General features: G+C 48.6%; 1 protein-coding gene across 1 annotated transcript; it reads right to left on the reverse strand.

The window, feature by feature from the left end:
• Positions 1–31: 31 nt before the first annotated feature.
• Positions 32–27,872, reverse strand: LOC103191077 (meprin A subunit beta). Its single transcript, XM_042331726.1, is given in 15 exon segments — positions 32–286; positions 747–951; positions 7,377–7,530; positions 8,411–8,593; positions 11,988–12,461; positions 13,150–13,365; positions 13,847–13,984; positions 14,812–14,868; positions 14,871–15,029; positions 18,482–18,660; positions 18,832–18,949; positions 22,210–22,282; positions 24,044–24,087; positions 26,909–26,959; positions 27,824–27,872. Coding segments are annotated over 15 exon segments (2,127 nt in total). The 3' UTR covers positions 32–259.

Raw genomic sequence — 27,872 nt, forward strand, 5'->3', positions numbered from 1 at the left:
GCGCACTACTAATATAGATTTAGAAACAAAGTCATGATTGTCATAGGATTTTATTTCTTACAGAAGACTAGCCCCTTTTGAGCTACACTACTTTTTAATACTGTTTAATACATTTGAATGGGAAATACAGAAGTTGAGTAATATAATTTTTTAAAAAAAAGAATATACTTCTCTCATTAATTTTGAGTAAACCTCCCAGGTTGGAAACATCCTTTACTTTGTGAGCAGGTCTTGAGATATTGTACCACCGATGATTACATTACAAATGGGTTATAACGCGGATGTCCTGAATCGTCAACAGAGAGAAAGAAAGTGTCTCTTTATAAGATTAAAAAACTACTTGCAATTATAATAATAAATCTTGCATTTGATATAGAGCCTTATCATGTCTTTGAGACGTCTCAAAGCGCTTCACAGAATATACTGTAAAGTGGAATTGACTGTATATTTTGGGCGAAGTGCGGCAGCCGACACAAACAGTCGTGGGTTGAGTGAGCAAATTGTTATTTTTTATTATTAACAGTATTTATTTTTTGAAGGGATTATAATCCTCGGAAAAAGCAATTTGCCAATCGAATAACAACTGCGTTACTACTTACTGCTAAATAAACAAGCATGTGGAAATTTGCCTAAAATTTCTCCCTGCCTGGGAATCGAACCCAGGTCCTCTCGATTGCGAGGCGAATGCTCTAACCAATATGCTGCTGGACTCCAAATATTTGACGAATAAAGTTGTAAATACTCACATTTATAAATATTTTTCCTTGTTTATTTTTTCTCATTTCCTTCTGGTATTTCTGCTTTAGGGAGAGGCTGATGACCAGTGTGCACACCACCATTAGTATGAACACAGTAAAGGCTGAGGACACTGCCATTATAATGGCGTCCTCTTTCTTCCCGTACATATTACAGTATTTGCCCGAAAACCACCAACCATTGCCCGCTGGGCACCTATAAAGGAAGATGTGATAACACATTAGGCCTTGCGCCACATTCCCAATGTCAGGTCAGTGCCTTGGGTGTGAAAGCCGCTATATAACTAAATTACAGTCTAAGCTGATGCTCCAATCCAGCGCTGGTGAAGGGTGGGGGGGGGGGGTTACTGGGACGTTAAACCAAGGTCCCATCTGTCTGTTCAGGTGGATGGTAGAGATCCCGCGGGGCTATTGGAAAAGAGAAGGGAGTTTCTCTCTCTCTCCCGGTGTCCTGGAATTGTTATTATTGATAATAAATACAAATTATGTCGTTGATATAGTAATAGCTTCATAGCACTCGCTGTCTAAAATGATGGTTGAATCAGAGAGTGTAGTTCCATTCAAGAGGAAGCTAGACCTTCACATGAGGGAGAGGGGAATTTCCTGCAGCTGAACATTGGCAAGATGTAATCTTTGGCTCCCGTCAACGTGTTCTCTCCTGCAAGTTTGAACTTCTCAACCTCCCCTGGACTCTCCCTCAGACTCCCCAAACCCGTGCGCCACGTCGGCGTCAGCTTCGATTCCCAGCTTTCCTTTCCTCCCACATTTGTTCCCGGAACAGGACCACTTTTTTCCCCCTACATTGCCCGTCTCCATCCATACCTCACACCCACAGCAGCCGAGACCCTCGTCCACACCTTCGTCACTTCTCGGCCGGACTATTCCCCGCTGTCTCCGCAGCAACACCACACACACAATACAACTAATTCAGATCTCCGCTCCCAGATTCTCACCCACACGAGGCTCCGTACCCCCATCACCCCAGTCCTTGCCAAGCTCTACTGGCTCCCAATTACTGAACAGATCAACTTTAAGATCTTGAGAAGAGGTTAGCGGGTAACATAACGGGGAATCCTAAAATATTTTATAAGCACATAAAGGAAAAAAGGTTAGTTAAAGGTAGGGTGGGGCCAATCAAAGGCAATGACGGCCATCTTGTTGTGGAGGCAGAGGGATGACTGATGTACTGAACGAGTACTTTGCATCTGTCTTCACAACGGAAATGGATGCCCCAAATGCCGCAGCATTGGTGAGAGGGCAGAGGACATAGATCAGATTACTATCGACAGAGAGGAAGTTCTGAAAAGATTGACTGGGCTCAAAATTGATAAGTCACCAGGACCAGAGGGGTTTCACCCAAGGTTGCTGTGGGAGATATGGGTTCAAATAGCGGAGGCTTTGGCCATTATATTTCAATCGTCATTGGACACAGGAGTAGTGCCAAGAGACTGGAGAGTGGCTAATGTTACCCCACTCTACAAAAAGGGGCAGAAAGACAAGCCCGGAAATTACAGGCCAGTCAGCCTAACTTCGGTCATAGGAAAACTACTGGAGACCATAATCCGGGACAGAATAAATCTCTACTTAGAGGAACACGAGGTAATTAGAGACCCCAACATGGATTTGTTAAAGGCAAATCTTGCCGAACAAATCTAATGGAATTTTTTGAAGAGGTGACTGCGAGGGTTGATGAGGGAAATGCGGTGGACATTATTTACATGGATTTTAAAAAGGCTTTTGACACAGTACCGCATAAGAGAAATACAGAAATTAGAGGCCCACAGTATTAAGGGGACTGTAGCCGTTTGGATTAGGAACTGACTGAGTGACAGAAAGCAGAGGGTGGTGTTAATGGGTGTTTCTCGCAATGGACGGAGGTGTGCAGCGGTGTCCCCCAGGTTTCGGTATTGGGACCACTGCTCTTTCTAATATATATTAATGATCTGGACTTGGCCATAGGGAGCACTATTTCCAAGTTTGCAGATGATACAAAGTTAGGTTCACCTTAGAAGACACTGAAAACCTACCAATAATAGAGATGAACCAAGAAGAAAATGTTAGTGAGCAACTTGGAGGAATTAATATAAGTAAAGAAATGGTTTTCGGTAAATTATCAGATCTTAAAACTGATAAATCCCCTGGACCTGATGGCCTACATCCCAGGGTTTTAAAAGAGGTGGTTACTGCGACAGTGGATGGTTTGTCTTTGATCTTCCAAAATTCTCTGGATTCTGGACCGGTTCCCATTGATTGGAAGATTGCAATCGTAACACCACTATTTAAGAAGGGTGGGAGAGAGAAGATGGGGAACTATAGACCAGTTAGTCTGACATCAGTGGGAGGGAAAATTCTTGAGTCCTCAATTAAGGATGTCGTTATGGGATTCCTGGAAGACCATAACAAGATTAGGCAGTCAACATGGCTTTATAAAAGGGAAGTCACGCTTAACTAATCTTTTAGAGTTTTTGAAGATGTATCTGCAGGTTAGAGAGGGGGGAACCAGTAGTGTAGTATATTTAGATTTTAAAAAGGCATTTGACAAAGTGCCACACAAAAGGCTATTGCACAAGGTTAAGGCCCACGGGATTAATGGGAACATATTAACATGGATTGAAGAGTGGCCAACGGGTAGAAAACAGAGAGTAGGGATAAACGGGTCATTCTCGAAGTGGCAGGAGGTGACTAGGGGAGTGCCACAAGGATCAGTGTTTGGGCCTCAGCTATTTACAATTTACATCAATGATCCAGACGAGGACATTGACTGTAACGTATCTAAATTCACAGATGACACTAAACTCGGTGGGAGAGTGAGCTCTGAGGATGATGCAAAAAGATTGCAGCGGGATATAGATAGGCTCGGGGAGTGGGCGAGTAGGTGGCAGATGGAATTTAATGTGGTGAAGTGTGAAGTTATTCACCTCGGTAGGTAGAAAAAATAGAAGAACAGATCATTTTCTAGTGGGGGAGAGATTAGATCTTCTGGAATTCCATCCCCCAGTGCCTGCGCCGCTTCCTCCCTTTCCTCCTTCAAGGCTGGTCTCAAGACCTTTCTCTTCGACCTTCAGCCTTCAGCTCCCCTCTCGACTCTCTACCCCCTCCTCACTCCCTCCCTCCCCTCACCTCACCCTGACCATTTCCCCCCTCCTCGCCCCCTCCCTCCCCTCACCTCACCCTGACCATTTCCCCCCTCCTCGCCCCCTCCCTTCCCTCCCCTCACCCTGACCATTTCCCCCCTGCTCGGGTCCCGACCCAACTTCCAGCGCCTTGGGACATCCTCCCAACGTGAAAGGCACTCTATAAATGCAATCTTGTTGTTGTTGTAGATAGTGTTAGAGTGCAGAGGGATTTGGGTGTCCTTGTACACCAGTCTCAAAAAGTTAGTTTGCAGGTGCAGCAGAAACTAAGAAGGCGAACGGCAGTTAGCGTTCATTGCAAAAGGTTTAGAATATAAGAGTAGGGAAGTCTTGCTGCAACTGTATAGGGCTTTGGTGAGACCGCACCGAGAGTATTGTGTGCAGTTTTGGTTTCCTTATTTCAAAAAGGACATACTTGCCCTCGAGGGGGTGCAGCGCAGATTCACTCGGTTAGTTCCTGGGATGAGGGGACTGACCTATGAGGATAGGCTGAATAAACTGGGGCTGTATTCTCCAGAGTACAGAAAAATTAGGGGAGATCTTATTGAAACATATAAGATTATTAAAGGGCTGATAAAGTAGACACTGAGGGTCTGTTTCCCCGGGAGGAGAATCTATAACCGGGGGTCACAGTCTGAAAATTAAGGGTCAGCCTTTTAGAACAGAGTTGAGGAAACATTTCTTCACTCAGAGGGCAGTGACTTTATGGAATCCACTCCCCCAGAACGCTGTAGATGTCAGTCAGTCCTTGAACATCTTCAAGGCTGAGACTGAGAGATTTGTAAAAAACAGAGGGATTAGAGGATATGGGGACAGGGCAGTTAATTAGAGTTAGGTCTGAAGATCAGCCATGATCTTATCGAATGGCGGGGCACAGGCTCGAGGGGCTGAATGGCCGACTCCTGCTCCTAATTCTTATGTTCTTAGGTCGGGTAGTAAATAGTGAGGAGGACTGTAACCGACTGCAGACAGACATACACAGAATGGTGGAATGGGCTGACATGTGGCAGATGGGTTTCAATGTGGATAAGTGTGAGATGATACACTTAGATAGGAAGAATGATAGGAGGCAATATAGACTTGGAGCTCAATCTTAAGGGGGTGAACGTACAGAGAGATCTGGGTGTTCAAGTAAGCGATTCATTAAAGTAGCGGGACAGGTAGATAGGGCAGTAAAAAGGCATTTGGTGTACTGAGCTTTATTAGTAGGGCATAGAGTATAAGAGTAGGGGTTATGGTTAATCTGTACAAAACACTGGTTAGGCCTCAGCTGGAGTACTGCGTCCAGTTCTGGGTACCGCACCTCAGGAAGGACATGAAGGCACTGGAAAGGGTACAGAGGAGATTCACGAGAATGATACCAGGAATGGGGAACCTTAGCTATGAGGACAGTGGAGAAGTTAGGACTTTTCCCATTAGAGCAGAGAAGGTTACGCGGGGACCTGATAGAGGTCTTCAAGATCATGAAAGGTTTCGACAGGCGAGACAGGGAAAGCTGTTTCCGCTGGTAGGTGTGTCTGTGACCCACGGTCACAGTCTGAAGATATCACCAAAAGAAGCAGAGGGGAGGTTAGAAGAAATGTTTTCACTCAGCGAGTTGTTGGGATTTGGAATGATCCGCCCGAAAGGGCAGTGAAGTCCGATTCCATAACAGCTTTTAAGAGAGAACTGGACAGGTATCGGGGAAGACGGGTTTGTGGGGTTATGGGGAGAAAGCTGGTGATTGGGGTCAGTGAAAGTGACGCTCTGTCAAAGAGCCGCACAGACTCGATGGGCCGAATGGCCTCCTTCTGTGCCGTAACATTCTATGAATCTATGAATCCTCTAGTTTTCAAATCCCTTCAGGCCCTCACACCTCCCTCCCTCCCTCTCCAACGTGCTCAACCCCACTCCACCATCTGCTGCCTTCGCTTGGCTGGCTCCGGCCTTCTGTTCGTCCATCGCCCCATTCGCTCCACCATTGACGGCTGTGCTTTCAGTCACTAAGCCCTGAAGCTCTGTAACTCTCTCCCTCAATTCCTCCGCCTTGCCCCCTCCCTCCCCACTTTCAAATCTCCCCAAAAGACCTTCCTTTTTGATCGTGTTTAAGGTCACCTGCCCCCTCCCTCTCCCCCTGGCTGGGGTTCAGACTCTGCCACTATTAAGAGCTCCAGGACGTTACCCTGTGTGAACGGTGATATACAAATGCAAGTTGTTGTTTGTTGTTGTTGAGACGTTTCAAAGCGCTTCACAGAATATACTGTAAAGTGGATTGACTGTATATTTTGTGGGCGAAATGTGGCAGTCAATTATACACAGCAGTGTCCCACAAACAGCCGTGGATTGAGTGACCAAATTATTAGCATTATTAAACCTTTATTATGTGACCTTTATTAAACCAAATTATTTGGTTTAATATAAAGGACAGTCAACATGGATTTGTTATAGGGAGATTGTGTCTGACAAACCTAACAGTTTTTGGTGAGGAGGATAGCACCAGCCTCCAAGAGGACTTAGACAGATTGGTCAAATGGGCAGAAACGTGGCAGATGAGGTTTAATGTGGAGAAATGTGAGTGTTGCATTTTGGTAGGAAGAATGAGGAGAGGCAATATAAGCTGATGGTACAATCTTAAAGGGGGCAAATGAACAGAGAGACCTGGGGGTCCACATCAGCAAATCTCTGAAGGTGGCCGGACAGGTAATAAAGCTGTTAAAAAAGCATCCGGGATACTCGGCTTTATAAATAGGCCATAGAGTACACAAGTCAGGAGGTAATGCTGAATATTTATAAAGTGTTGGTTAGGCCTCAGTTGGAGACTGCGTTCAGTTCTGGGCTCCGCACCTTAGGAAAGATGTGAGGGCATTGGAGAGGGCGCAAAGGAGGTTTACCCGATGGTACCAGGAATGAAGGACCTTAGTTATGAGGAGAGGTTAGTGAAACTAGGATTATTCTCCCCAGAACAGAGAAGATTCAGAGGGGATTTAATAGAGGTTTTCAAGATCATGAGAGGATTTGACAGGTTGAACCGGAAAACTGTTCCCACTGTCATGAGGGTCAGTAACCCGAGGACACCGATTTAAGATAGTTGTTAAAAGAAACAGAGGGAAGGTTAGGAACCAGCGAGCTGTTGGGATCTGGAATGCATTACCTGAAAGGGTAGTGGAAGCCGATTGAATAACAACTTTTAAGAGAGAAGTAGACGGGTATTTGGAGAGGACAGGATTGCAGGGCTATGGGAGAAAGAGGGCCGGTGGGATTGAGTTGGATTGGTCTTTTAGGAGCCGGCGGGGACATGATGGGCCGAATGGCCTCTTTCTGTGCTGTATGATTCTATGATTCTATTAATTATTAATTACTGCTAGATTACACTCTGCTGGAGAGGTGTATTTAATCCCCCTCCACCGCCAGTAACTCTTCCAGTCAAAATCCAGGTAGCATTTTCCTGTATTACCGGTTTACCAAACGGTGAAACAGAATATTTGAAGTTATGAATAAAGTACAATACCTGCAAACAGGTTTCCCATTTGCCACAATGCAGACACCACCGTTCTGACATTCAAAATCAACGCACAACACAGAAACATTCGGTTTGGAGCCTGGAGGCACGGTGGGTGTAGGTGGTGAGGGTTTGGATTGATATGTTAAAAGGTGCGATATGTCTGAAAGAGAAAAGCTCTATTAACATAACATAACATAACATGTAGGAGCAGGAGGAGGCCATTCGGCCCTTCGAGCCTTCCCTGCCATTCAATCATGGCTGATCTTCTAAACTAACTCCAGCTAATAACCTGACGCTGCCTTACCCCCATATCCCATAATCCCTTTTGCAATAAGAAATCTATCTATCTCAGTCTTGAATATGTTCAAGGACTGAGCGTCAACAGCCCTTTGGGGTAGTGAGTTCCATACATTCACCGCCCTTTGAGTGAAGAAGTTCTTCCTCGACTCCCTGTGAAAAGGCTGACTTGTGATAATAATAATAATTATTATTAATAATTAATAATAATCTTTGCATTTGATATAACACCTTATCATGTCTTTGAGACGTCTCAAGGCGCTGTTGATGTAACATGTGTCAGTGGGGAAATTGAGAATGGTTGGCATGTTTGGGTGTTCCCTAAATACAGGTATCAGCTTTAACACCTACTCACACGGTTAGGTTATCACATCACAATCAGTCAAAATTTTACCCACAGGAATGGAAAACACAAAATCTCGTCATAGATTCCACGTGAATTGGATGTGACTGTTTCAGCTGGTTATACCCCACACTCTGGGGTCCTCAAGCCTTGGCTCTTGCCAACCTGCGCCTAATATGGAATTATGTAGGCAGGATGAGTCCCTCCAGGGAGAGAGAGATAGAGAGAGAGAGAGTGCATTCCATTCCAACAATCTCTCTCTGGGATTTCTATGCGTAATTGGAATGCATAGAATTCTCAGTTTGGTTTGGAGATTCTTAAGCAACTGATGGGTTTCCGAATGTGTCAGACACTTGGCTGACCCCCCAAAAATATACTAAACATAAATATAAAATTGTACCTTCCCAGGTTAAAAGGAAAAAAACATTGCCTTCCTTAATAAAGTCTCTGCTTCTCAGTCTCTGGTGGGATATGTACATCGATGACCCTTTTCCTTCCCCAATGCGATATTCAATGCCATCAGGGCCCTTTATCCGTGTTCCTACTTTATCCGGTCTATCCCATCTCGCGAATGTTTGATTACCTGCAGAGCAAGCCAGATAACAATGAATGTGAGTAATAATAATAATAATCCTTGCATTTGATGTAGTTTGATATATCACATTTTTGAGACCTCTCAAAGCGCTTCACAGAATACATTGTAAAATGACTTGACTGTGAATTTTGTGGGCAATTGCACACAGCAGTGCCCCACACACAGCCGTGGGGCGAGTGGGCAATATTATTTGGAGGATTGTTGTCCAGGACACCGGGAGAGAGAGAGAAACTCCCTTCTCTTTTCCAATAGCCCCGCGGGATCTTTACCATCCACCTGAACAGGCAGACGGGACCTCGGTTTAACGTCTCCTCCCGAGGACGGCACCTCCCACAGTGCAACCCCCCCCCCAGCGCTGTATTGGGGCATCAGCTTAGACTGTGTGATTCCAAGTCCTGACGTGAGATTTGACCCCACTCAGAGGTAAGAATGCTACCACTGAGCCAAGTTAACACATACTAGTCCTGTAGAATAGAGGTTAGCGCAGAGGACCCAGGTTTGATTCCTGGTCAGGATGAAACCTTGACCAAGGTTCCTTACTCCACAAGCCTGTTTACCCAGCAGGAGCAGGAACTCAGTTGTTAGTCAATTGCTGTTTACTTTCCGGAAGTAATAATCCCTTCAAAAAAAATTGGACTCAATCCACGACTGTTTGTGGGACACCCTGTGGACAATTGGCTGCCACTTTTCGCCCACAAAATACACAGTCAATTCACTTGACGTTAATTCTTACTCTGCAGTCACTAATCCAAGCAACTCTATATAAGTTACACGGTTCTTTGAGATTTTATCCATCTGGTCAACTGACCATTATACTCCCATAATTCACACTTGTTTTTCACTCACTTTGCCCTGGAGCAAGTGTTCCTTGAGATTCTAGCATTTTCTGTTACTCTTACTCTGCAGTAAATAATCCTTCTCTTTCTAATACTTGATATTAGATGAATTAATATTCTATATGCTCCCTCTTGGGGATGTCATCCGTAGACATGGGGTACATTTCCACATGTACGCGGACGACACCCAACTCTATTTTTTCACCTCTCTGCCTGTCAGGGGCTGGAAGAGCGCAAACTTCCTTCAGCTGAACGTTGACAGAACGGAAGCCACACTCTTTGGCTCACGTCAATGTCTAAAATCTCTCGGTCCTCACCTCCTCCACCCGCCCGACCTCCCCCTAAAACTCTCCGAACCCGTACGCAACCCTGGCGTCAGGTTCCACCCCCAATCATCCTTCCTCCCCCACATCCGGTCCCTCACCAGCACCACTTTCTTCCACCTCCGACGCATCGCCCGTCTCCGCCAATACCTCTCCCCAAAAGCCGCTGAAACCCTGGTCCGTGTCACCTCTCGGCTGCACTACTCTAACGCCCTCCTCACCGGTCTCCCCTCCACCACCATCCATACACTCCACATCATCCAGAACTCTGCGCCCACATTCTCACCCGCACCAAACCCCTCTCCCCGATCCCCCCAGTCCTGGCCCTCACCCCCACCGCCAAACCCCACTCCCCGATCCCCCCAGTCCTGGCCCTCCCTCCCACCCCCAAACCCCACTCCCCGATCCCCCCAGTCCTGGCCTTCCCCCCCACCCCCAAACCCCACTCCCTGATCCCCCCAGTCCTGGCCTTCCCCCCCACCCCCAAACCCCACTCCCTGATCCCCCCAGTCCTGGCCCTCCCCCCCACCCCAAACCCCACTCCCCGATCCCCCCAGTCCTGGCCCTCCCCCCACCCCCAAACCCCTCTCCCCGATCCCCCCAGTCCTGGCCCTCCCCCCACCCCAAACCCCTCTCCCCGATCCCCCCAGTCCTGGCCCTCCCCCCCCACCCCCAAACCCCTCTCCCCGATCCCCCCAGTCCTGGCCCTCCCCCCCACCCCCAAACCTCTCTCCCCGATCCCCCCAGTCCTGGCCTTCCCCCCCACCCCAAACCCGTCTCCCCGATCCCCCAGTCCTGGCCCTCCCCCCCACCCTCCAACCCCACTCCCCGATCCCCCAGTCCTGGCCCTCCCCCCACCCCAAACCCCTCTCCCCGATCCCCCAGTCCTGGCCCTCCCCCCCACCCCCAAACCCCTCTCCCCGATCCCCCAGTCCTGGCCCTCCCCCCCACCCCAAACCCCTCTCCCGATCCCCCCAGTCCTGGCCCTCCCCCCCACCCCAAACCCCTCTCCCCGATCCCCCAGTCCTGGCCCTCCCCCCACCCCCAAACCCCTCTCCCCGATCCCCCAGTCCTGGCCCTCCCCCCACCCCCAAACCCCTCTCCCCGATCCCCCAGTCCTGGCCAGACTGCACCGGCTCCTGTCCCAGAGAGGATCCACTTCAAGATCCTCACCTTGTGTTCAAGTCCCTGCACTCCTCTGCCCCCCCCGACCTCTCTGACCTCCTCTCCCCTCACAACAGTGCCCATTGCCTTCGTTCCTCCGGGTCTGACCTCCTCCTCGTCCCCCGAGGCCTCCGCTCCCCCCTCGCGGCTGTGCCTTCAGCCACTACCCCCCGAGGCTCTGGAACTCCCTTCCTCACTCCCTTCCCCTCGTCCCCTCTCTTCCTATTTTCAGGTCTCGGCTGAAGATCTTTCTTTGCGACGGCACCTTTGGTCACCTTCCCCCCCCAACCCCCTCCCCTGGCTCCTCCCCCTCCCCAAGGCTCCTCCCCCTCCCTCAGGCTCCTCCCAAGCTCCTCCCCCACCCTTGGCTCCTCCCCCTGGTTCCTTCCCTTGGCTCCTCCCCCTCCCCTGGCTCCTCCTTGGCTCCTCCCCCTCCCCTGGCCCCTCCCCCTGGCTCGGTCCTGGGATCCATTACTGTGAAGCTCTGCGATGCCGTCCGGAGTGGGGGCACTATATACGTCCAAGTTGTTGTTGTTGTTGATATAATCTCACCCTCTTTGCCACATATCCCTGACCTAACAAAACTATTCACCTCTTGAAAATCTGATTTCACTCCTAAATGGCTTTGCTCTAATTTTAAGATTAAGCCCCTTTTTCTGTAATGCTGTAGCTCAGTGTTTAGAGCTCTCACCTCACAAGTGAGAGGACCTGGGCTTGATTCCTGGGCAGGGCAAAATGTTGGGCAAGTATCTTTACTCCACGTGCCTCTGTTTACCAGCAGTAAGTAGGAACCCGGTTGTTAGTCGATTAGCAGATTAATTTTCCGGGTGTAATAATCCCTTCCAAAAAAATAATAATTTGGCCACTCAATCCACGGCTGTTTGTGGGACGCTGCTGTGCGCAATTGGCTGCCACGTTTCGCCCACAAAATATACAGTCAATTCACTTTACAGTATATTCTGTGAAGAGCTTTGAGACGTCTCAATGATGTGATAAGGCGTTGTATCAAATGCAGGGATTATTAATCGATGCAACGAGGTAATACAATACACAATTGACCTGTGTCTATGACATCCTCGGGATCCATAATAATGCTGCGTTGGTTAGACATACGGTGTCGGATATCTGGATGCTGGTCCATGAGAGATATGGTGACTTGCTTCCAAGGACAAGGCCATTGCAGGCTGTTATCGTAAAGTCCGCTGATTAGAAACAGAAAGACAGAGAGGTGATACGGGATATGCTTTGTACCGTTCACAAACAGCACAATTTGAAAAGCATATCCATCGCTGGAGTAATATTTGGGACTAAAGATTCTTCCGTCTTTCCCTGAGGGGCTCGTTCTCAATAGTCTGTTGAAATCTGTGATGTGCCACATGTGGGTGGGGCACTTGGTTTCTGACAGGTTCACATTGTCGATGGAGATGCCTCCGCTCGAATTGTTGCTGCCTTTCACTCCTTCGAAGACGATGCGGAATGGTCTGGTGGCGTTCAGGCTGATGTGGTGAAGCTGCCAAAAGCCGAACTCTGTGCCTGGAAGGAAAATAATAATTAATAATCGTCCTTGCATTTCTCTGACCTGTTTGCTCCCCACTCCACTGCCCGCTGCCTCCGATCGGCTGGCTCCAGCCTCCTGCTTGTCCCTCATCCCCTCCACCAACGGCGTTAGTGCTTTATATAAATCGGGCTGGGACGTTACTCTGTGTGACGAAAGCTATATAAGTGCAAGTTGTTGCTGTTGTTGCTTTCAGCTACTACACCCCGAAGCTTTGCAGGCTTTTCCCTCTATTAAATGATGACTGAAGACCTTCCTCAGCAAAATGCACAATAATACATCACTTCAAAAAAAAAATTGGCTACTCAATCCACGACTGTTTGTGGGACGCTGCTGTGTGCAATTGGCTGCCGTGTTTCACCCATAAAATACACAGTCAATTCACTTTGTGGTATATTCTGTGAAGCGCTTTGAGACATGTGAACGACGTGATAAGGTGCTGTATTAAATGCAAGGATTATTATTGTTATTATTATTATTACCTCTCCTTCCCCATCTTTAGGTCCCACCTGAAGACCTTCCTCTTCGACCGTGCGCACAGTCACCTCCCCCTCCCCCTCCCCCCAGCTCAGCATCGTGCTCTGCCATTGTCAAGTGCTGTGAGACACTACCCTGCATGAGGGGCACTGTGTAAGTGCAAGTTGTTGTTGTTGTTCATTGACATACCTCCAATAGTTTGGACGTTTGTTGAGTTAACACGTCTGTTAATCTTGTCATATATTTTGACCCAAACGTTCAGCTGATCCTCTTCACTCCCATTTTTGTAATAGTAGAATTGCAAGCACTGAAATGTTCTCTTCGGGAGATATGTCCTGGTTTTCAAAAAGCCTCGATCTCCTATGTTCCCTGTGCTGGTGTCGAAATACATGAAGTTGCCAAAACCTGTACATATTAAACATAGTATTATAATAATAATATTCCTTTTGATATAGCGCCTTATTAAGTCATTGACACGAATCAAAGCGCTTCACGGAATATACTGTAAAGTAACTTCACTGTGTATTTTGTGGGTGAAACGCGGCAACCAATTGCACACAGCAGTGTCCCACAAACAGTCGTGGATTGAGTGACCAAATTATTATTACTTTATTTATTTATTTATTTTTGAAGGGATTATTTTTCCCGGTAAAGCGATCCACCAATCGACTGAACACCGGGTTTCTACTTCCTGTTAGGTAGACAGAGGTGTGTGGCTTAGGGAAACTTGCCCAAGGATTCCTCCCGCCTGAGAATGGAACCTGGGTCCTCTCGCTTGTGAGGCGAGCTACTGGACTCCACGTTTTAAGATATGAGACTGCAGGAAAAAACCGCAAGTGCAGTGTCTAGTTTTGAAAGCGGTTGACAGCAGGGCGATATACCTTACCGTTACACTTGTTCCCTTTGTTGTAGTTGGTCTCACGTCTGATGTGACGCCAAGCAATGACACTTGCTGAGCTGTGAACCATGCTGCAAATGTTTGGCTCTTCAAAATCACAACTGTCTAAAAAGGTGAGCGAAGAGGCTGACAGAAACACAAAGGAAGAGCTTGGTTTGGAGACTTGTAAAAATGCTGATGGATTTCCACATGTGTCAGACGCCCGGCTGGGCAAAGGAACAGCAAGAGAAAAGGTGGACATCATTCAACTTTCAACTTCACCGCAAAATAATCTTCTGTTTGGATTTAAGATTGGGTTCTTACTCCCTGCCTTGTCCTGTGAACCCTAACTTTGGTTGGGTTACAGTTTCTTTTCATGTTGGCCACTTCAGTGAGGGACTTCATGCATCAGCCTCAATAGTGAGTTGGTGAGCGTCTTATCATGCCATTGAGACGTTTCAAAGCGCTTCACAGAATATATTGTAAAGTAGATTGACTGTGTTTTGTGGGTGAAACATGGCAGTCAATTACACCCAGGAGTGTCACACAAACAGTCCTGGATTGATAGACCAAATTATTATTATTTTAATAAATTGCATGTATGTATGTATGTATGGCAATCTGTGTGGTTTTAGCTGGTTAGACTGTGTAATATCCTTTGAGACGTCTTTCATCTATATAAATGTTAACCCTGCAAGCCAGGTAGGATGGTCCTAGCTGGACAAGCAGCAGGAAAGCTGGCCAGACAGTGATATCAATGGCAAGCTCTGTGGGTTTAGCTGGTTAGACTCCAGCAGTTACCCCAACACAAACTCTGGGGTCCCCCAAGCCTTGGGGAAATCTCAGTTGGGTTTGGAGACTCTTAAACAAGTGATGGGTTTCGGACACCCTGCTGACCAAAAGAAAATCTTCCTTCCTTTCCTTGCTCCTACCCTTCCCATGACCATGGTTCTACTCAGATAGCTGTAACTTACTGCAGTTGTACAGTTGATTGACTTTCTGAACATCCTGATCACTGAGTTCCATGCGTTGCCGATCAACATGTTGAATTCCGGGATTTTGGTGAGTATGGTGAGGTTATTGTCTTTGGAATATGCGGTGCCACCATAATGCATCACAGACATGTAGTCATACGGTACGTTCAGCTTAGACATAAGTGTTGCACTGAATTTGTTGAAATTATGGACTTTGTCTGAAATGGATGTTAGCAACTGATTACTGACATACATGAATAGTACTGGGACAATAATAATAATCATACTTGCATTTGATACAGCGCCTTTTCACGTCTTTAAAACATCTCAAAGCGCTTCGCAGGATACACTTTAAAGTGAATTGACGGTGTATTTTGTGGGCGAAACGTGGCAGCCAATTGCGCACAGCAGCGTCCCACACACAGTCATGGATTGAGTGGCCAACTTATTATTATTATTTTATTTTGAAGGGATTATTACCCCCGGAAAAGTGATCCGCCAATCGACTAACAACTTACTTGCTTGGTAAATAGAGCCGTGTGAGTAAGGAATCTTGCCGAGAGCTTCACCCTGCCTGGGAATCAAATCTGGGTCCTCTCGCCGGCAAGGTAAGTGCTCTAACCCTACAGGACACTACAGTATCGGTTCTTATCAGTTACTCCTTGAGCTAGTAATGGCCAGAAACGTTGTCCTGTTGATGATTGGTGGTGAGGTGCCAGAGCAACAAGAACATTTTGGATTTATATAGTGTCCTCATGCAGGATAGCATTCCATAGCGCTTGAACAGCCAATTGAGCTCAAAGGATTGAGCTCCTGGCAACAGCTATGAACCCTGTGTTGGTTGGAGTCGGTATTGCAGCACTTCCCACCCAAGGAGTATGACCTGCCCTCACACAGAGCCCCTGGTCACAAGGCTCATGCTACAGAGGCCATCCCATCACCTGACCTGTTCAGGGGGTGTGAAGACAGGTTTCACCCGAAGGCTACTGGAAATCTGGAACTCTTCCCCACCCTCAGAGGCTGTGGATTATGGCTGGATCCATTCAATTTTTCAAGACTGAGGTGGGCAGATGTTTGTTAGTTCAGGGGATCAAGGGATATGGGGCAATGGTGGGTAAATATAGTTGAGATGCAGATCAGCCATAGAATGGTGAAACAGGCTCGAGGGGCTGAATGACCTCCTCTTGTTCCTATGTTCAGGTCCCTATTGTCCTTTGCTAATTTGTGTCCGAGAAGGGTTTGGGGGAAGAGGAGGGGAGGGGTTATTCTCCGAGGACAACCCTCGTTCCCTAAATGGAACATATTCGGGGAATTTGGCTAATGGGGGTGAGCAGGCCTGACCTCGCTCAATAAGCAAAAGTAAAGCGCTCCGAGACTCTACATAGGGCATTATATAAATGCAAGTTATTATCGTTTTTCTAATATTGATAATCCTTGAACATGGAGTCCTACAGTGTAGTAGTTAGAGAATTTGCCTCACAAGTGAGAGGTCCTGGATTTGATTCCCCAGCAGGGCAAAATGTTGGGCAAGTTTCCTTACTCCACACACCTCTGTTTACCAGCAGTAAGTAGGGATCCGGTTTTTAGTCAATTGGTGGCTCACTTTTCTGGGGGTAATATTCCTTCAAAATAAAAAACATGTGGTCACTCAATCCACTACTGTTTGTAGGACACTGCTATGCAATTGGCTGCCACATTTTGTCCACACAATGCAGTCAATTCACATTACAATATATTCTGTGAAGCACTTTGAGACATGTCAACGATGTGATGAGGTGCTATATCAAATGCAAGGATTATTATTTGATATAGCGCCTTATGACATCATTGAAGCTTCTCAAAAGGGCTTATAATAATCCTTGCATTTGATATAGCACCTTATCAGTCTTCAAGACATCTCAAAGCGCTTCACAGAATTTACTGTAAAGTGAATTCACTGCATATTTTGTGGGCGAAATTCAGCAGCCAATTGGACACAGCATCGTCCCACAAACCAAATGACAAAATTAGAGGACATGGATAGGAAACAGTTGTATTCTCTCTATCTGTGATCAGGGCTCCACTGTCTCCTTGTCCTCCTGGATCTCTCTGCCGCATTCGACACAGTCAACCACGCCATCCTCCTCTATCAGCTCTCCTCCCTCATCTACCTGAGTGGGATCGAGTCCTACTTAACCAACTGCCTCCATTTCATCTCAGCAAATGGTTTCTCCTTGTGCCCCCGCCCAGCGACTTGTGTGGTGCCCCAGGGCTTGGCCTCTTCTTTTCCTTATCTATAAGCTCCCTCTGGGCGATGTCACCCTTAGACACGGGATAAACGTCCACATGTATGCGGATGAACCACACAAATCTGCTTTGCCTCCTCCAGCACCAATTCCAGGTCTGCCAATGTTCTATCAGTTTGTCTGGTAGACATCAGGGCCTGGATGAGTGTAAACTTCCTGCAGCTGAATGGGGACAAGACGGAAGCCATACTCTTTGGCTCCCGTCAATATCTTCACTTCTGTGGATCTGAACTCCTCAACCTCCCTGGGTTCTCCCTCACACTCACCAAACCAGTGCGCAATCTAAGCATCCGGTTCGACCCCAGCTGTCCTTCCTCCTCCACATCCGGTCCCTGACCAGGAGGCCTTCCTCCATCTCCACCACATTGCCCACCTCCGACCGTACCTTACCCCCATATGCAGCCGAAACCCTTGTGCATGTGTTTGTCACCTCCCCCTGGATTACTGCAACCCCCTCCTCGCCGGTCTCCTCAGCTCCACTATTCACAAGATCATCTCATTCAGACTCTGCCGCCCACACACTGACCTGAACCAAACTCCATCCCCACATCTCACCCGCTCTGGCCCAGACTCCACTGGCTCCCCATCACCCAACACATCCACTTCAAGATGCTCTCACTCTCGTGTTCAAATCCCTTCACTCCCTGGCACCTCCCCACCTCTCCGACCCTCTCCGACCCCCTCACTCCCCACCTCTCCGACCCTCTCACTCCCCATCTCTCCGGCCCCCTGACTCCCCATCTCTCTGAACCCCTCACTCCCCACCTCTCCGAACCCCTTGCTCCCCACCTCTCAGACCCCTCGCTCCCCACCTCCGACCCCCTCACTCCCCACCTCTCCGACCCCCTCACTCCCCACGTCTCCGACCCCCTCACTCCCACCTCTCCGACCCCCTCACTCTCCACCTCTCTGACCCCCTCACTCTCCACCTCTCCGACCCCCTCAGTCCCCACCTCTCCGACTCCCTCACTCCCCAATCCACCACCAGATGCCTCCACTCGACTGGCACCAGCTCCTGCGCGTCCCTCACACCCTCTGCCCCACCATCAGAGGTCGCACTTTCCAATGCCTTGTGACGTCCTCCCAACGTGAAAGAAGCTATATACAAATGTAATTTTGTTGTTGTTTCAGCCACGACATCCCGAACTCTGGAACACTCTCCCTCCGCCTTGCCCCCTCTCTTCCCTTTCTCTTTGACCTTCCTCTTCAATCGTGCTGATGGTCACCTTCGCTCCTCCCCCCACTCCCGGCTCGGAGTCAGCCTCTGCCACTGTTAAGCGCTCTGAGACACTACCCTGCGTGCAGGGCACAATATAAGTGCAAGTTGTTGTTGTAATATATAATCATAGACAGTAAAAAGTTCTAATGTGAAACCTCCTGTTTACCAGTTTGAATTTGATCCCAAATGACTGTGATGTAGTCGTCACGATCATCTCTGGATTGCTCGTGAATCATTCCCAGGAAATGAAGGATCTCGTGCTCTACGATGCCAATCTCGTTACAGCTCAGCTGAAGTGACACATTCTGTTTCCCTCTTTGTTGGTTGCCAATGAAGGACCAGCACCTGCAGAACAATATACAACAACAACAACTTTATATAATAATAATAAACCTTGCATTTGACATTGTGTCCTTCATGCAGAGGAGCGTCCCAGAACACTGAATATATAATATATAATATAAATAAATGCACAAGATGCTGAGGAGAAGCAGTGAGAACTAGGAGAAGGCTTACCCATCACTATCTTGAAATGAGATGTAGTTTCTCTCTCCTGCCCAAGGTTTAAAATCAATGCAGGTTTTCAGACGGTACTGTTCAAAAGCTTTCATGATAAGACCTTTGATACCCAGTTCTTTAGGAACAAAAAAGAGTTCAGTTCAGGAGAATGGACTGCAATTTGTATTGATTGATTGATTGATTGATTGATTGGTTGGTTTGCCGGGTGTCTGACACATGTGGAAACCCATCACTGTGCTCAATAGTAATAGGAGCCAGGGGGAGGTGACCAAAGGAGCGGTCGGAAAAAAAGGTCTTCAGTAGGGACCTGAAAATAGGGGACGAGGCGAAGGGAGTGAGGAAGGGAGTTCCAGAGCCTCGGGGCACAGTGGCTCAAGGCACGGCCGCCGAGGGTGGAGCGGAGGACTTGGGGGACGAGGAGAAGGCCAGACCCGGAGGAACAAAGGCAACGGGTACTGTTGTGAGGAGAGAAGAGGTCAAAGAGGTCGGGGGGTGCAGACGAGTGGATGGATTTGAATACGAGGTTGAGGATCTTGAAGTGGATCCTCTCTGGGACAAGAGCCGGTGCAGTCTGGCCAGGACTGGGGGGATCGGGGAGAGGGGTTTGGGGGTGGGGGGGAGGGCCAGGACTGGGGGGATCGGGGAGTGGAGTTTGGTGCGGGTGAGAATGCGGGCGGCAAAGTTTTGAATGATTTGTATTTTATGGATGGTGGTGGATGGGAGACCGGCGAGGGGGGCGTTAGGGTAGTCCAGCTGAGAGGTGACAAAGACCTCACAATCACCGATAAAGCCATCTCAGATCACTATTTAATTTCCCTTAACTGCCCAACTCTCTCCCCACCGCCACCCAACCCACCTCCATCTCCTACCGCCTATGGAAAATAATCTCTCCTCACTCCCTCTCCGCTGCTCTGAAATCGTTTGAACTCCTCCCCCTCTGGCCTACCTCCCGCAATGATATATCCTCCTCGCTCACTCTCCTCCACAATTCCCACTCCACCACTCTGGATGCCCTTGCCCCTCTCACCTCCCGAACCATCTCCTACTCACAAACCTCACCCTGGTACACCTCTGCTCACTCAAGGGTCAGGTGTGTGCCACTGAACCCACCTGGCTCAAGTCTGATCTAACGGTCCACCAGCAGATCTGGCTGGACCACATAAACACTACTGCACCGCCCTTGACTCCGCTAAATCGTCTGTCTATTTCAAGGTAATCCTGAAGGCCAAGGACAACCCCAGGCTTCTCCTCTCCACTACCAACCGGCTCCTCCGTCTACCCTCTCACGCCTCGCCCATTCTTTCCTCCAACTCTAACTGCGAGGAGATGCTGGATTTGCTTGAGACCAAAATTGAGGGGATCCGTTCAGCTGCCTCCCCTCTCCCAACTGCCGCCCCCTCCCCATCTCTCCTTCACACTCCAGCCAATACCCATCCCTCCCTCCACACCTTCGAACTTGTCTCCCCCTCCTCTCGCACTACCACTATAACCCGCATGAAGCCCACTACCTGCTCCCTCGACCCCATCCTTACCCCTCTCCTTACCTCCCAGCTCCACCTCCTCTGCCCCTTTACTCTCAGACCTCATCAACCTCTCTGTCCATTCTCACCTCCCCTAAAAATAGCTGTTATCAATCCTATCCGAAAAATACCTTCCCTGGACCCATCCCTGCTCACAAACTATCCCCCATCTCCATCCTCCCTTTCCTTTCCAAGGTCCTTGAAAAAGTTGTTGCTTCCCAGCTTCGCTCCTTCCTCTCCTGCCACTCCCTTCATGAACCCCTCCAATTGGGTTTCCTGCCCTCGGCACAGAAACAGCCATGGTCAAGGTAACAAATGACATTCTGTCCATCTGTGACCAGGGCTCCCTCTGCCTCCTCATCCTCCTCGACCTCTCATCTGCCTTCGACCCTGTGGACCATTCTTGTGTGGTGTTCCTCAGGGCTCTGACCTTGGTTCCCTCCTTTTCAACCTGTACATGCTCCCTCTTGGTGATATCATCTGTAGATGTGGGGTCAACTTTCACATGTATGCGGATGACACCCAACTTTACGTGTCTGCCTCCACCCTCGATCCCAGGACCCACTGCTGTCCTGACACCATCAGACATCAAGTCCTGGATGAGAGCTAATTTTCTACAGTTGAACATCAAAAGACCGAGGCTCCTGATTGATTCCCGTCCACCCTCCAGGCACTGGCAGCATCAGCATCCATGGATGCACACACCACCTCATTAAGCCAGTCAGGAACTTAGGCATCTTGTTCGACCCTCAACTGTTCTTTCTCCCCTACATCCATGCTATGACCCGCTCTGCCTTCTCCAACCTCCACAACATTGCCTGACTCCCCCACTGCCTCACTCCTCAGGCCACCATAACCCTCATTTACGCTTTCATTACAACCAGGCTTGACTATGCCAACTATGCTTGTCGGCCTCCCTAACTCGTCCTGCCACAAGTTGCAAATCATCCAGAACTCTGCAGCCCATGTCCTCTCCTACACCAGGCTTTGTAACCCCATCACCTCCTCCCTCGCCCGACTCCACTGGTTCCCCATCCCTCAGAGGATCGCGTTCAAAATTCTCATCCTCACCTTCAAGGCCCTCCATGGTCTTGCCCCTCCTACTTCTCTGACTTGCTAACCCCTTATCAACCTACCTACTCTCACCGCCCTGCTCCATGTCCCCCGCCCAGCTCACCCACCTTCGGCGGTCGGGCCTTCATGTCCGTTACCCCCACCGCACGGATTCTAATTCCTGACTGTTCAGCACCTTTGGACCTTCTCCTGATCAAATTTTGTATTGTATGTAAACCAGTTAAAAAGCTATTGTACTTGTGGTATATCCGTGATGTACTTTGGGAAGTTCTCCCGACATGAAAGGTGTCATAACAAATGTAAAGATAATTATTATTTCTAATTCTCTAAAATAAATTAGAGTTAGGTTGGCAGACTCAGACTGATAATAATAATAATAATTCTTGTATTTGATATTGCACATTATCATGTCTTCGAGACGTCCCAAAGCTCTTTACAGGATACGCTGTAAAGTGAATTGATTGTGTATTTTGTTGGCGAAATGAAGCAGCCAATTGCACAAACACAGCGTCCCACAAACAGTCGTGGATTGAGGGACCAAATTTTTTTTGGGCGAGAGATTATTACCCCTGGAAACCGATCTGCCAATCGACTAACAACCAGGTTCCTACATACTGCTAAGTAAATAGAGGTGTGTGGGGTAAGAAACTTGCCTAAGGTTTCGCCCTGCCCGGGACTCAAACCCAGATCCTCTCGCTTGTGAGGTGAGCACACTAACCAACCAGCAGAACTCCACAAAAGATGTTAAAACCAACCTGCTTATGCCCATAGCAATATTCACCTAGATTATTCTCCATGTAGTATGGGATGGTCTTTGGCCACAGGCCAAACCCAACCTTCCTTCTGTGGGATGCCTGGAATCAGAAGCAACACTAGCCAAGTCAGGGCTGCCCACAGTCGATATATGCACCATAATAGCCACGATAGGGTGAACATTGTTACATGTAATGTATGAATTAAAGTAAATTCCTGATAACCTGTCACCCCAAGGGGAAGAGGACTCAGTGATGAGTTAGGCCTTTATATAAAAACATAAATAAATGTGGCTGGGATATTGACAGCAATGAAGACTTAAGCCAGGGTTATCCAGTTTTGAGGAGCATGAACGCACATACAAAACACACCATTGGTGGCCCACTGACCTCCTGGTTAAAGCCAGATGTAATCGTGGCTAATTTTGTAGAACTCTCGTCTCTGGTTCAGAAGATTGTTGGTTCAAGCCCCATCTGTGGCTCATAGTGGTGCAACTGGTGGCCTGTGGGCCACATCCGGCCCAGGGGGGATGGTTTCTGGCACTCTCCTCGCAAGCGAGAGGACCTGGGTTCAATTCCCAAGCAACAACAACAACTTGGATTTACATAGCGCCCTCCACGCCGGACGATGTCTCAGAGCGCTTTACAGTAATGGATCCCGGGACCGAGCCGGGGGGAGGGGGGGGAAAGGTGACCCAAGGCGCGGTTGAAGGTGACCCAAGAAGGATGAAACCTTGGGCAAGTTTCCTTACTCCACATACCTCTGTTCACTTAGCAGTGAGTAGGAATCCGTTAGTCAATTGTCGGATTGCTTTTCCGGGGATAATAATAATTTGGTCTCTCAATCCACGACTGTTTGTGGGACATTGCTGTGTACAATTTGCTGCTGTGTTTCACCCACAAAATATACATAATAAATTCAGTTGACAGTATATTCTGTGAAGCGCTTTGAGACGGCTCAACGACATGATAAAGAGCTATATCAAATGCAAGGATTATCATTATGTGTGACAGACTATAAAGTATAATGTAGGGAAGTGCCACCTCGGTAGCAAAAACAGTAGAGCGGGTTATTTTTTAGAAGGGGAGAGATTGGAATGTGTTAGCGTCCAAAGGGACTTGGGTGTCCTTGTACACCAATCACAGAAAGTTAGTCTGCAGGTGCCTCGAGCCATCAGGAAGGCGAACGGTATGTTAGCATTCATTATGAAAGGATTAGAGTATAAGAGTAGGGAAGTGTTGCTGCAACTGTTTCGGGCCCTGGTGAGACCACACCTGGAATACTGTGTCCAGTTTTGCTCTCCTCATTTAAGGAAGGATGTCTTTGCCTTGGAGGGGGTGCAGTGTAGATTTACTGGGTTAGTACCAGGGATGAAGGGGATGAGTTACGAGGATAGGCTGACCAATTTGGGCCTATATTCTCTAGAATATAGAAGAATTAGAGGGGATCTTATAGAAACCTATAAGATCATCAAAGGCCATGATAGAGTAGATAGTGGGAGATTGCCCCCGGTTGGAGAAACTAAAGCCGGGGTCACAACCTTAAAATCAGAGGACAGCCCTTTCGCACTGAGTTGAGGAAGAACTTCTTCATTCAAAGGGCAGTGAATGTATGGAACTCACTACCCCAAAGGGCTGTTGACGCTCAGTCCTTGAACATATTCAAGATGAGATAGATAGATTTCTTATTGCAAAAGGGATTAAGGGATATGGGGATAACGCAGGGTCAGGGGGCAGGTTATTAGCTGGAGTTAGATGAGAAGATCAGCCATGATTGAATGGCAGGGAAGGCTCGAAGGGCCGAATGGCCTCCTCCTGCTCCAACATGTTATGTTATAAAATTCATGGAATTCATTAACTGACCTTGTTAACTTTAATGTCGCCCTCTAGGAGATTCAGCCCCAGGTCTGCGGAGAAGAGGAACAACATTCAGAGTCCTGTAAAGGTTCAGTTGACACAGAAAGGATCTTGGCTGATGTTTCAATGTAGTGCTGGGGCAGTACTGCATTGTTGGAACCACCAACAAGATGTTAAACCGAGGTCCCGTCTGCCTGTTCAGGTGGATGGTAAAGATCCTGCGGGGCTATTGGAAAAGAGAAGGGAGTGTCTCTCTCTCTCCCGGTGTCCTGGACAACAATCCCCAAATAATATTGTCCACTCGTTCCATGACTGCTATCCTCCTGGGGTGGGGGGGGGGGGGGGGGGGTGAGGTAATTGGGATCTCCTTGGAGCTGAACTGGCCCCAAGGTGACATGTTTGGCAACGGAATGTCAGTACCGGCCCCCCTCTCTGTGCCGGTCTCCAGTCCGGGTCCTGACCAGGAGGGGCCGCAGTGTCCCGGGGCACTCACTGCTGATGGTAGCACAGCCCGGCCCGGCTCATCAGCAGGACCTGGAAGGGCCGACCAGTCACTGGGGGCCGGGAATCCTCCCCTCAGCTCCTGGTAACCCCACAGCCAAAGCCCTAACTAACGGGGAGGGGGGTCCTCGCTGGACAAGCAGCGGGAAAGCTGCCAGACAATGATTGTGGAGTCCTGTAGCTCAGTGGTTAGAGCACTCGCTTTGCAAGTGAGAGACCTGAGTTCAATTCCAGGCAGAGGGCGAAACCTTGGGCAAGTTTCCTTAAGCCACACAGAGCCTAATAATAATCCTCCAAAACCAAAACCAATAATAAATTGGTCATTTTCAATCTACGACTGTTTGTGGGACATTGCTGTGCGCAATTGGCCGCCGCGTTCGCCCACAAGTATACAGTGAATTCACTTTACAGTATATTCTGTGAAGCGCTTTGGGATGTCGAGAAGACGTGAAAAGCGTTCTATCAAATGCAAGGATTATTATTATTATTATTATATCAATGACCAAGCTGTGTGGGTTTAGCTGGTTAGACTCCAGCAGTTACCCCAACACACACTCTGGGGCCCCCCAAGCCTTGGCTCTTGCCAACCTGCTCCTAACACTGTTCCCATCCCCCTAAAACAGCTACAATCTCTCTGTGCTGAAAAACCCTTCCTTGGACCCATCCCTGCCTTTTAACCTCCGGCCCATCTCCAACCTCCCTTTTCTTTCGAAAGTCCTGGAAAGAGTTGTTGCTTCCCAGCCTGGCTCCTTCCTTTCCTACCACTCCTTTCACAAGCCTCTCCAATCGATTTTTCCGTGTTGCTCACATCATCGAAACTGCTCTGGTCAAGGTGATAAATGACATCCTTTCTATCTGTGACCAGGGCTCCCTCTGCCTCCTCGTGCTCCTCGATCTCTCTGCTTCCTTCAATACCATGGACCACTCCATCCTCCTCCACCGGCTCTCCTCTCACCTCAACCTTCAAGGTTCTGTCCTTGAATGGTTCAGGGCTTAGCTCTCACACTGCCTCCAATTTATCTCCACCAACGGTTTCTTTTCCAGCCCCACGCAGTTTTGTGTGGTGTTCCTCAGGGCTCTGTCCTCAGTCCCCTCTTCTTCTACCTCTACATGCTCCCCCTTGGTGACATGATCCACAGACATGGAGTCAATTTCCACATGTATGTGGATGACACCCAACTCTATATCTCTGCCTGCACCCTTGATTCCAGGACAGACTCCGTGTCTGACATCAGGTCCTGGATGAGAGCCAACTTTCTACAGTTGAATGTCAGCTGAGGCCCTCCTGATTGGCTCACGTCAGCGCCTCAGCACCTCAGGCTCTGGCAGCATCAGCTCCATGGTTGCACACTCCACCTCACCAGCCAGTTAGCAACCTGGGCATCGTGTTTGACCCTCAACTGTCCTTTCTCCCCCATATCCAAGCCATGACCCGCTCTGCTTTCCCCCACCTCCAAAACATTGCACAACTCTGCCACTGCCTCACCCCTCAGGCCACTGAAACCCTCATACACACATTCGTCAGCTCAAGGCTCGAGTACGGAAACTCCCTCCTTGTCAGCCTCCCCAACTCTTGGGGATCATCCAGAACTCTGCAGCTCGTGTCCTCTCCCGCACCAGGCTCAGTGACACCATCACCCCCACCCTCTCCTGACTCCACTGGCTCCCCATTCCCCCAGAGGATCGAATTCAAAATCCTCGTTCTCATTTTCAAGGCCCCCCACGGCTCCTACATCTCTGACCTGCTGATCCCCATCAACCTGTCCACTACCTCCGTTCAGCAGACTTCTGCCTGCTCCAGGTCTCCCACCCGACCTCCCCTACCATCAGTGGCCGGGCTTTCAGCCTCTCTGCCCCCACCCTTTGGAACTCCATCCCCTTCCCCTCGCTCCCTCCCTTGCCTTCTTCAAGGCACAACTCAAGACCCTCCTTTTTGACCATGCCTTCAGCCGCCCTCCTACCTCTCTGCCCTCCCTCATATCAACCCTGTCCCCCCACATTCGGGTCCAGTTCTGACTGTTCAAGGCCTTGGGACTTCTTCCCGACATGAAAGGAACTTTACAAATGTCATTTTATTGTTGTTGCTGTAATACTGTCTGGAATTAGGTAAACAGGATGTGTCCCTCCAGGGAAGAGAGAAAGAGAAAGAGAAAGAGAGAGAGCATTCCATTCCAACAATCTCTCTGGGATTTCCATGTATAGGTGGGATGTGGGGAATTCTCAGCTCGGCTTTGGAGACTCTTAAGCAGATGATGGGTTTCCACACGTGTTAGACACCCGGCAGGGCAAAAATGTGCCAAGCTGACAGATCTTTACAGTAAAGAACTGAAACCATTGGATTAACCGTCTGATACGAAATATTAACAATACCTTGATTAATTTCAAATATGTCTTGTTTGACCCCACCATCGATGTCCATTTCTGAAAATTCCAATGGAAGAAGGAGATTTTGTTCAGCGATTTTTCAATAAAATACCAAAGTTTAACACATCCTCTCTCGACTTAGAAACTTACAGAGTATTACAGTGTTGAGTAGATGCAAACACACATCCCGAGGCTTACACTCAACAACATGCCTTCACTTAATGGCTTTTTGTTCTATTAAATACAAGTATTATTATTATTATTTTATGCAATCACATAACATAGTGATTACCCCCATATACAGCCGAAGTCCTCGTGCATGTGTTTGTCACCTCCCCCTGGATTACTGCAACCCCCTCCTCGCCGGTCTCCTCAGCTCCACTATTCACAAGATCAGCTCATTCAGACTCTGCCGCCCACACACTGACCTGAACCAAACTCCATCCCCACATCTCACCCGCTCTGGCCCAGGCTCCACTGGCTCCCCATCACCCAACACATCCACTTCAAGATGCTCTCACTCTCGTGTTCAAATCCCTTCACTCCCTGGCACCTCCCCACCTCTCCGACCCCTCACTCCCCACCTCTCCGACCCCCTCGCTCCCCACCTCTCCGACCCCCTCACTCCCCACCTCTCCGACCCCCTCAGTGCCCACCTCTCCGATCCCCTCACTCCCCACCTCTCCGATCTCCTCACTCCCCACCTCTCCGATCTCCTCACTCCCCAATCCACCACCCAGCGCCTCCGCTCGACTGGCACCGGCTCCTGCTCATCACTCCGCCTCACCATCGGAGGTCGCGCTTTCAGCTACTACACGTGTTAGACACCCGGCAGGGCAAAAATGTGCCAAGCTGACAGATCTTTACAGTAAAGAACTGAAACCATTGGATTAACCGTCTGATACGAAATATTAACAATACCTTGATTAATTTCAAATATGTCTTGTTTGACCCCACCATCGATGTCCAT

This window comes from Callorhinchus milii, unplaced genomic scaffold (genome assembly GCF_018977255.1).
Source record: "Callorhinchus milii isolate IMCB2004 unplaced genomic scaffold, IMCB_Cmil_1.0 Scaffold2, whole genome shotgun sequence".
NCBI classification, from domain to species: domain Eukaryota; kingdom Metazoa; phylum Chordata; class Chondrichthyes; order Chimaeriformes; family Callorhinchidae; genus Callorhinchus; species Callorhinchus milii.